This window comes from Chiloscyllium plagiosum, chromosome 17 (genome assembly GCF_004010195.1).
Source record: "Chiloscyllium plagiosum isolate BGI_BamShark_2017 chromosome 17, ASM401019v2, whole genome shotgun sequence".
NCBI classification, from domain to species: domain Eukaryota; kingdom Metazoa; phylum Chordata; class Chondrichthyes; order Orectolobiformes; family Hemiscylliidae; genus Chiloscyllium; species Chiloscyllium plagiosum.
In genome coordinates this window covers 23,428,116-23,439,267 of record NC_057726.1, presented here as the reverse complement: position 1 = coordinate 23,439,267, position 11,152 = coordinate 23,428,116, and the positions used below count along the sequence as shown (strand labels likewise).

Sequence of the window (11,152 nt, the reverse complement as noted above, 5' to 3'; positions counted from 1 at the left end):
CTGCCTGCCTAGTCTCCTGAGCGGGGAGCAGTCTTCACAGAAAACTCCGAGCCCCAGAGGAAATCAATTATCTGAATGAAATAGTGCCCACCCATCTCATTCGGATAATTGAGGTACCTCTGTATATCTGACGTGACACTTACTTTCCACATTCATCTCCAGCCCCTGTTTAGCAGAAGACTCATTTCAGTCTAGTATTGGTTTGAGACCTTAGCAGGTTTTCAAGTTTCTTGACAATATGTTTATTCTTAATAAAATTACTCAACTTGGGACATTTAATACATAAACTTGAATTTCCTAAACTGAACATAATTCCATTTGTGTGCGTTTGGCTCACATCTCTCTAAATATTGCTTGCTCATGTAGCTGTCCAAATGTCTTTTAAACTTTGTAACTGTACTTGCATCCACCACTTCCTCTGGCAGCTTGTTCTATACACATACCATCCTCTGTGTAAAAAATAAAGTTGTCACTCGATCCCTTTTAAATCTTTCCCCTCTCACCTTAAGCCCTCCAGTTTTGAACTGCCCTGTCCTGGGGAAAAGATCTTGTCTATTCATGTAATCTCATTCACCTCATGATCTTATAAACCTCTTTAAGGTCACCCCTCAACGTTCCAGGGAGAAAAGGTCCCAACCTCTCCAGCCACCCTTTCCAGTCTAATAATTTCCTACCTTTAGCCAGGAAACCAGAATTGTACACAGCACTGTAAATGTGGACTTAACAATGTCTTGTATTGCTGTAACACCACATCCCAACTCCTGTACTCTGTTCTGACCTATCAAGGCTTTTGTGCCAAACACCACCTTTGCCAGCCTGTTTATCTGTGATGCCATTTTCAGAGAGCTGTGTACCTGCACCCCAAAGTCTCTCTTTTGTTTCAAATATGCTTGCACATTAAACTGACCAAAGTCGGACTTTTCATGTTCAAAAGTGGGTACTGCAGTTGACAAAGATTTCGGAAGTTCAGCTCGTCAGGCAGCATCTGTGGACAGAATAGAATTAAGGTTTTGGATTGATAAATTTCATTGCTGTGGAATATCTTTCTCTGTAAAAGCTTCCTGATCTCAGTTTTTCCAGACTTCTTTTTTTTTCTATCATTTCAGATTTCCATCATCCAGTTTTGCTTTTCTCTTTCAAAACTAGCAGGTCTTTCCGAAAGTGAAAGTAGCAAACAGCAAGATTGAGCTGCTAGATGTCAGCCTTCTCCTTATCAGAAATGCATCTGCTGGGGCTTTAAGCTCATTTTTGTTTTATATCCATTTGTTCAAAGCAGAAGTGTGCGAGTATTGGCCTTCGTTACCCTTTTTCATTTCTGCAGTCAACAAACCATTATGTCCATGAAAATATGCAAAGAGAGAGTTCCTTAAAATACCACTTAAAACAAGCACTTTAAATTCCTTTTAAATTAATGGATCATTGAATTGGTAATTCATGTCATGAACTTCAAAGGTAATAATCCCTGGTGACCTGAGTGTCACTCAGTTTTTAGGTTTGAGTTTGATTCATTGTTGTCACGTACTAGGATTCAGTGAAAAGTGTTGGCTTGTGTGCTAACCAGACAAATCATGCATTACAAAGTGCAGAATAGCATATTACAGGTGCAGAGAGAGATCAGAATTAACATTTGAGAAGTCAATTCAAGAACTGCTTCTTGAATTTGTATATTCAAACTTCTTTATCTTCTGCCTGATGGAAGAGAGTATAAATGGTGTGGGAGGGACCTTTGATTATGTTGGATGCTTTCCCAATGCAGCAGCAAGTATAGAAGAAGTCACTGAATGGAAAGTTCATTTGCATGATGGACTGGTCTGTGTTCATGACTCTCTATAGTTTCTTGTGTTCTTGGGGCGAGCAATTGTCATGCTATGCTATGGTGCATCCAGATAGGGTGCTTCCCATGGTGCATCTATAAAAGTTGGTAAGAATCTTTGTGAACATGCTAAATTTCCTTAGCCTCCCAAAGGAGTTGAGACGTTGTTGTGCTTTCTTAATATTTACATCGACATGGGTGGACCAGCACAGATTATTGGTGATGATCATTCCCAAGAACTTGACGCTCTCCACCATCTCCACCTCAGCACCATTGATGCTGGGGCATGCCCTCCACTCCACTTCCTGAAGTCAATGACCAGCTCCTTCATTTTGCTGACATTGATGGAGAGATTGTTGTCTTTACGCCAAGACACTTAAGTTCTCAATCTTTTTCTTGTATTCGGTCTCGTCATTGTTTGAGATCTGACCTGCAACGGTGGTGTTGTCAACAAACTTGTAAATGAGTTGGAGCAGCATTTGGCCACACAGTTGAGTTTATAAGGAATATAGAAGAGGGCTGAGTACCCAGCCTTGTGGGGCAACAGTGGTGAGGATTATGATGGAGGAGATGTTGTCGCCTATTTCAACTGATTTTGGTCTATGGATCAGAAAGTCAAGGATCTAACCTCACGGAGGAAGGAGGTGGGTAGTGGAGACGAGACCTAGGTCTCAGAGTTTAGAGATGAGTTTGTTTGGAATTGTGGTAGTGAAGGTGGAGCTGGTGGACCAAACAGCCCACAGTTGAACATGTAGTTCTGTGTGATATGGGAGATTTTGATTCATTGAGCACTTGCATCTGTACTCTGGAAGGAGGGTACTGATTCTTTGAGTCCAGCTCCACTTATACCAGGCTGGGAACATTGTCATGTTAAACCTAATAACTAGTGTTTTAAATTAATATGGATCAAGTGTGGTCAGAATTTACAAGTGAAGGAGTTTGAAGTATATGGAGAACCTGGCAACTTGGACAAAGAAAGCTTAAGTCTATCGAGGAAGGACAGGGTACATAACAAAGAAGTCCAGTAGTGAATAAGGACACACTGGGAAAATGAAAAATCAAGGGTGTTGGAATCAGAATGCGCAAAGTATTTAAAATAATAGGAAAACCAGTGGCACAAATAAAGGCAAATTGACTTGATTGAGTGGTCATGGTTGCATGGCAGACAAAGTTGGAGAAAAAATATTGTGGTGTAGTTGACGTTTCAACCTGATGGAAAAAATGTTGGGAGAAGCCTTGATGAAGGGATGAAGAATGAGTGTCGTGAGGAAGGATCTAAAAGAGAAGAGAATCAGTATTAAGGAGATGAGAAAGAAGAAAGGACATCAAACATAGGAAGTGGAAGGCCTCCCTGCAGCAACTTTTCTGTTGGACAGAGCATTAATCAAGAATCTCTGAAATAGAGAAGGAACTAGTAAGTAAAAGTAATTTGGCAATCATTAGCAACTTTGTCATATTAAATAGATAAAAGTCTTTTGGAGGATACGTTCATGGTATAGATTTGAGACAATTTCCCAGAATAATACGTCTAGGAAGACAGGAGGCTCTTTTAATGTGGGAAAATATGGTTATTTGTTTTGTTCAAAAAATAATAACTTAATGTGAGAGGAGTTTAGAGGAGTTTAGAATACTTTGAGTCTTCTTGGAGGCGCAGCATAAAGTTAAAATGCAGATATTACAAATGATTCTGAAAATAAGTTCCATTATTGCCAAGAAATTGGAATATGGAAAGAAGAATGTCTTACCACAGTTGTAAAGTCACTGCAGTCACACCTGAAATATCCAATAAAATTTTGATCCTGTATCTAAGATATACTTGCACTAGGAATGAATGTTTCATTAAGTTGATAACTGGAATATGTTGTAATTGATGTTTTTAAATTATGGGATTGTGGCTTTAAATGTCGGATAATGAAACAAGTCACCTGATCTCTGACCTTTTTCGCTTAGACCATTTATTAATCCTATTTCATTGCACAGTATCAGATCTAGTGAAGTATGCACTTCACTTGGCTCTAGAGCATGCTATTCTCAGAAACCATTCTTAAAACACAAGATTCCTCAGTTATGCTACAATTTGCCTATCCAATCTTTTCCAAGTCTGTGTTAAATTTAAAAAGTATCCCATCCGACAAACTTCCATTATTTCTTTCTTTTATGCTCTATCTTCCTGTGTGATTACTGTTAGTCGCCATACCATACTCCCAAAAGTTACTTCTTGTCTACATTGTTTCTCACCACCACTCGAACTGCTTTTGCAGTCCTGAAATTTAATCATCATTCTCTTTTTTTTTTAATGCTATAATTTGTAGAGAAAGCTACCTTTCCACTTTTTCTAGTACCCTGTCGATCTATCCTTCCTAACGTCTTGGAGAAGTGAAGAAATTATACTTTTGTTTTTCATATTTTTGTGCTAAATGAAAAGTGGCGTGATGAGATCACATTCCAAAATATACTGTCAACATTTGCTGTTAAGTCACCTGACATTGTGTTTGTTTATTACACCTCCCTGTGAAATACAGGGCATGGGTGCACAAGGTGCTAAATACTGGGGCCTATGCCTTTTGTCGGTGGGAGCATCTTGCACTGTGATGAAGCTGGGCCAGGAGTGGCCAGTTGCATTGAGAGCTGAATCCAAGCAGCATGTGCAACAGGCAGTGTGTCTTGCCCCTGGCTCCTGATCTGGACAAGGGAACAGAACCAGGAAGGATGTGCACTGATCTGCATCTGGGCTGCAAGTTTGGGTAGTGGGGGCTGTTTTGTGGATCTGTATCTAAGGCATTGCAATGTAGGGGGTTGTTCATTCAAACCCCTTTTCAATAAAAGGGGAGAATTATGGTGGTAATTACAAATGTAGTCTAAAAATTTTAATCAATGTTTTCTGTCTACCTCTTGGTAAATCTTCAGTGCTGTCTGTCTCAGGCATACTTTATCTTTTCAGTACCATATTGAAGTAATGGAAACAAATCTATTGATCTGAAATTTATCCTAATAATTGTGATATTGGATTTCTTTCTTTCAGAATGAGCACTGGATTTAGAATTATTTTTGATCAATATAAGAAGCTCTATGAAGATGGTCCTTCAGGGCAAAATATAACCTGCCAGGATGCAGAATTAAAAGGATTAGTCAAACAGAAGTTAATAGAAAGGGCTGCGGATTTAGCCCTCTTCCTACAGGATGATATGGTTGAAATTATTTCCAAGTCTTTGCACAAGACAATGAATTACACAAGTACATTAAAGTTGCTGATTAGAGCTTTTGAATTACTGGAGTTAGCTGCTGTCAACCTCTTCCTGTACCCATGGAGAAATGAGTTCAAAACAATTAAGGTAAGTTCCTTCCCGAATGTTCATACAGTTACTTGCTATTTACATTGTTCTCTTGCACAGTTTAGATTGATATTGCAATGTCAAATAAGTTGGAACATCAATTTTAAATCTCTTTCTTTCATTATGTTCACTTTCATTTTCATTATCCATATTCCTTTATCATATGTATGTCCAAAATTTGGGTACTCTTGATTATCCAGCAATTTCCAACATACACTGGGGTGAGGGATAAAAGTATCTCATTTGGGGTTCTATGCTAGACTCTACTGTTCAATAGTTTTCTATAAATAAATGTCTTAATCTTTTTCCTTTTAGATGTTTTCAGGAGCATATGTGCACTACCTAAAACCTGCAATATGTAATGAAGACCTTATAAGATTCTTTAAGAAAATGGGCTATACATTAAAGGATAACCTCCAACTAGAAATTAAAGACCTACCATATTCTTTGGAATTGATCAGGTTGGCCTTTGAATTCTTTGTTATGAGAATTGAATGTGAAATCTTGTTGGAAATAGTAATCAAGTTGGACCACTACCAAGTTTCAGTTGATGAATTGCTTCAAGAAAGGAAATTGATGGAAAACATTGATATTTGTGTGAGTAAACTGAAGCGCCTTCGTGCTACTGACAGAAACCTGAGAGAAAATCTACTCAAAAAGACACCCTCCGCTGAAGATAGTGTTGGCAAGGACTTAGGGATTTCTAGTATAAGAAATCAAGCTGGTTCTCATTCCCAGAGGGACTATGATGGAAATGCAATCCATTCGCCAACATGTAAATCAGTGTGGCCTACTCCTGAATGCCAATGCAAGGATGGTGATGGTGATTATAACAAACACTTTACTGGGATCCCTGATACAAATTGTGTTCCTTCAATGAACCAACACCAAGCAAAAGATAGATATCAGTTTAACTCCATTAGTAACTTGCAGACAGTTAGAGATAAAAAAATGGTATTGTTGGAAAACATTGATGCTAAAAACTATAAACAGCACTGCTGCCTTAGTAATGGTGAATCTGTTCACTTCTGTTGTACAACATGTCTTTCATTGCACACCATTATGTGTGAAGCTGTTAAAAAGTGTACCAGTCATGGTCATTCCTTGACATTTTTTGGTGCTCAGAGCTCAACATGTTTGCCAGAAGCTGAAGCTTCTAATAGCGATTTAAAACAGCTATCATGTGCAGACATGGCAAAATCAGACACAAACTGTGGTATTTGTAGTTGTGAATCTGTAAGATTTCTTTGTAAATGTGGTATGCGTGTATGTTTTCACTGCGCTTATAAAAATATTTTGATCTGCGAGATCTGTGGCAATAGCATTTCAAATAGCATTTCATAAGCTTGAATCCTACTTTTAAAAGCAATCAATTATAGCTTGATATTCAATAGCATAAATGAATCTTCATACAACTAAGTAATTGTATGTGAAGGGTTGATAAAATTGTGATTTGCTTTGGAAAACATATATTAAACACCATTTTTTCCTCACCATATCAATTTTTGCTTCAGAAATATTGGAAAATAACCAAAGAATTATGCTGATTGTAAATTAAATGCTGTTCTAAGTATGCACAGTATTATCATTTTATTGCAAGCCATTTTGCACAGTCATTTCGATGCAAGCTGAATTATTTTTGATCGGTGTTGGATTGGTTTTCAAAATTGACACTTTTTTTTTCTCGTTTGCAATTTGAAACATGTAATGTATTACTTAGAAAAATGTATACTGACTTACAGCTGATTTCTACTTTGAAATCCTAATTCCAAATATATGTATGAATAGTGTTTACTGGATGGATACAATTTTTTTGTTATTTCACATGAAAGAAAGCAAAATATAAGAACATGGAAAATTTTATTTTGTGACTAGTAAAAGTTTCTGACTTCGGAGTTGCAAGAATATCATTGCAGCCATTGGACAAAATCTTCAATTCTATCAGAAATGCTTTCCAGAAATTAAGGATAAGACTCCAGAATTTTTATAATGTAAGCAGTATTGTTTCTGGCAGTACTTTTGTAAATACATAAATGTCACGTGGAATCTAAATGAACAGTTCCACATCTCCCAATTCAACACTAATTAGTCTTCTCCTGATTTATCGCAATTTCAAATTCCTTTAGCTTTTTAATTGCTTCTCAACTGTGAGTTTCATATCGGGAATAGACATTTATCTTAAAGTGGGCTTCACTTAGAAGATAGGAAATTGAATGGGGGTGAGTGGGAAAAAGCCCCAGGACATTCTGCAGGTAAATCTGATCAGAGTCCAAGTTAAGGAGAATTTTATTTTCAGACTCCTTTACGACTCTCCCTGTAGCCATCACTTTTTTTTAAGCTTTACATTCTTCCAAGAGCTCCCTGTTCGGTTTCTGGTTTTCTTGTGCAACCCAGATTTCCTTCACTTCAGTAATTGCAGTCATGTTTTCAGCTGTCAAGGTCCGTTGAATCTAAGATCCTCTCCTTAAATATCTTAGCACTCCTTTTTGAACACTTTCTTTTTGGACAGTTTTTGATCATGTTGTCATAGCTCATGGTTTTGTGTCAAATTCTAGGCTAATCCTGCAGTTCTGTCTTCAGATGTACTTACAAAGCATATTTTAAATTTTTTTAGGAAATAATTTGCTTTACTACATTGTCGCTGCTATTACACATGGTCAGAGATTTTTAAATGACTGGCACATTACTACTGAGAAGGCTGCTTCTGTTCATTTGAGCACATAATAATACAACTTTTTACATAGAGTAAATTAGTGTTAAACAACAACCAACTTTTCAATCAAATGCTACACTACTCAAATGAAAATTCTCATTTTTGTTTTAATCCATCCAAAATTGTGGCAGTTTTGTATCTTAATCTCCCTTTTTCTTGACAAATTTCCTATTGCATATTATTGAACCACACTCGTTACTCTTGGCTGTATGCTGTCGATGAAAGCAGTCACCATCTTAAATATTTCTTCACATTTTTCTTATAACAATTACAATAAAATTTTATTGACTGCTGTACTCTGGGAACAGTTTATGATAATTAACATGGAAATACTAGAGCAAGATTTTTTTTAGAAAGTTAGCAAAGCAATGGAACAGGGACATGGCACAATTGTTAAAAGATAGTGTTGCCTCTGAGATTTGGCTTTTTTTAAGGAGCTCCAAAGACCACAAAGTGAGATATTCCTACATTGTCATTCTGAGGTGCAAGACTGGTTGTTAGGAGTTGTTTTAAAAAATTCTCAAGGTCAGGTTCGTAGGAGAGTAGTCTGACACAGAACAAACGACCAAGAGGCGAGTCTGCTAGAATATGAGCATTTTATTCCCCGCAGCGTCGCCACAACCAACGGGTCTGGCTTATACTCACTCTACATGTTACCGGAACTGGGAGCCGTCAGTTCTCGTAGAGCGGTTGCCAACAACCCACGCTCGGCGGTTAAACGTAACCCCGGAGCAGACTCACCGAACTGGAGACTTTTCCAGCTGATACACTCTTTTCCAGATATAAACATTCATGTGAACAGCAGAGCAAGGCTAAAAAACACATTCCATTCTGTTTACATACAGATAAGAAGATTCACACGGGGAGGTGTGTAATAAGATTCACACGGGACTAAGCAACACCTCCATTCCGGTTAGATTCACACATGTATTGGGACATAATTTTTAACCGTTTCACCACAGGAGTCCAATAACAAAGTTTACACTGTCCTGCAAGTATTCTTATTGACACTCCTGCCAGTGGAAACAATCTTCCTTCAATTGTCTGTTGTCACAGGACATTGGGATTGTTCTGAGAGATAGCTGTTGTCAAGATAAACGAGAAGAAGAATGTGTGTGTGTGTGAACTGAGGTACCCTGACATTGAAAGGAAACTTTTTGTTCTTGTGCTGAGACCAGGTGGGCAAGCCCTAATGGACTGGAGTGGTTAACTCTCCAGTAACAATATCGGTGCTGTTGGGGGACATCACTTTTTTTGAGCCTTCAATTACTCAAATGAACAGTTGCATCAACATAACTGGTAGTCTTCTCACATGATGGTCGTAGAGAAGTGAGAAAGAAGAGGGTTGTCATATGTAGCTAGTAGAATGGCTGTTGAAGTCTGAATTGCTGGCCAGCCAGGAAATGTTGTAAAATGAGTGTGACATACTGGTCTGACTTGTCTCATACTTCAAAATGGAGCTCCAGATTGATCAGTACGTTCACTTCCAAGTATTATCTCTTCTTGCAAAAACCCTTCAACATACCACTTGATAACCTTTTTAATTGACCAGCTATGCTTTTGTTGTTCCAGTCTGATCCCAGGCTCTCCTGCCACTGTTCAATCACCATTTTAACAGGCTATTTCCAGAGAGTAAATTCTTAGCCTTTTTTTTGTACCTGTTAGCTAAGACCTCAGCATTTAACATAAAAGACAGCCTTTGCAACATGTTCTGCTTCTTTGTGCTGAATTAGTTGTTTTACACAGTTCAATATTTAAATGTTGTAAAATCACTTGTGCATATGCAAATCTGAAACAATGAGCAAAAATAATCTATGACCACGTAAACAGGCAAAAAAATGTAAACCTCTATAGAGGTACACTGCTGTAAATACAATAGACAATAGGTGCAGGAGTAGGCCATTCTGCCCTTCGAGCCAGCACCACCATTCATTATGATCATGGCTGATCATCCTCAATCAGTATCCTGTTCCTGCCTTATCTCCATAACCCTTGATTCCACTAAACTGAAGAGCTCTTTCCAACTTTTTTTTGAAAGTATCCAGAGACTTGGCCTTCACAGCCTTCTGGGGCAGAGCATTCCACACACCCACCACTCTCTGGGTGAAGAGGTTTCTCCTCAACTCTGTTCTAAATGGCCTACCCCTTAATTTTAAACTGTGTCCTCTGGTTCGGACTCACCCATCAGCAGAAACATGCTTCCTGCCTCCAGAGTGTCCAATCCTTTAATAATCTTATGCGTCTCAATCACATCCCCTCTCAGCCTTCTAACCCAAGCATATACAAGCCCAGTCGCTCCAATCTTTCAACGTAAGATAGTCCCGCCATTCTGGGAATTGACCTTGTGAACCTACGCTGCACTCCCTCAATAGCAAGAATGTCTTTCCTCAAATTTGGAGACCAAAACTGCACACTATTCCAGCTGCGGTCTCACCAGGGCCCTGTACAGCTGCAGAAGAACCTCTTTGCTTCTATAATCAATTCCTCTTGTTATGAAGGCCAACATGCTATTAGCTTTCTTCACTGCCTGCTGTACCTGCATGCTTTCTTTCATTGACTGATGTACAAGAACACCTAGATCTTGTTGTAATACCCCTTTACCTAACTTGACTCCATTTAGGAAGTAATCTGCCTTCCTGTCCTTGCAACCAAAGTGGATAACCACACATTTATCCACATTTAACTGCATCTGTCCACTCACTTAGCCTGTCCAGGTCACCCTGTATTCTCCTAACATCCTCCTCACATTTCATCCTGCCACCCAGCTTTATATCATCAGCAAATTTGCTAATATTACTTTTAATACCATCATCTATATCATTAATATATATTGTAAAAAGCTGCGGTCCCAGCACTGATCCCTGCAGTACCCCAATGGTCACCGTCTGCCATTCCGAAAGGGAGCCGTTTATCACTACTCTTTGTTTCCTGTCAGCCAACCAATTTTCAATCCAAGTCAGTATTTTGCCCCCAATACCATGCGCCCTAATTTTGCTCACTAACCTCCTGTGTGGGACTTTATCAAAGACTTTCTGAAAGTCCGGGTACACTACATCCACTGGATCTCCCTTGTCCATCTTCAGAGTTACATCATCAAAAAATTCCAGAAAATTAGTCAAGCATGATTTCCCCTTCGTAAATCCATGCTGACTCTGACCTATCCTGTTACTGCTATCCAGATGTGTCGTAATTTCATCCTTTATAATTGACTCCAGCAATTAGCCCACCACTGAGGTCAGACTAACTGGTCTATAATTTCCTGCTTTCTCTCTCGCTCCTTTCTTAAAAAGTGGT

The 11,152-nt window shown here is 38.6% G+C and overlaps 1 protein-coding gene across 2 annotated transcripts in view; it reads left to right on the top strand.

The window, feature by feature from the left end:
• The window catches only part of spata2l (spermatogenesis associated 2-like), a 19,973-nt gene extending 11,739 nt beyond the window's left edge, over nt 1-8,234 (top strand). For both annotated transcript variants that reach the window (XM_043706678.1, XM_043706679.1), the window contains exons 3-4: nt 4,836-5,145; nt 5,461-8,234. In XM_043706678.1, the coding sequence (XP_043562613.1) occupies nt 4,837-5,145; nt 5,461-6,489 (1,338 nt within the window). In that variant the 5' untranslated portion in view covers nt 4,836 and the 3' untranslated portion in view covers nt 6,490-8,234. The remainder of the gene's footprint in view (nt 1-4,835; nt 5,146-5,460) is intronic.
• Nucleotides 8,235-11,152: the final 2,918 nt, after the last annotated feature.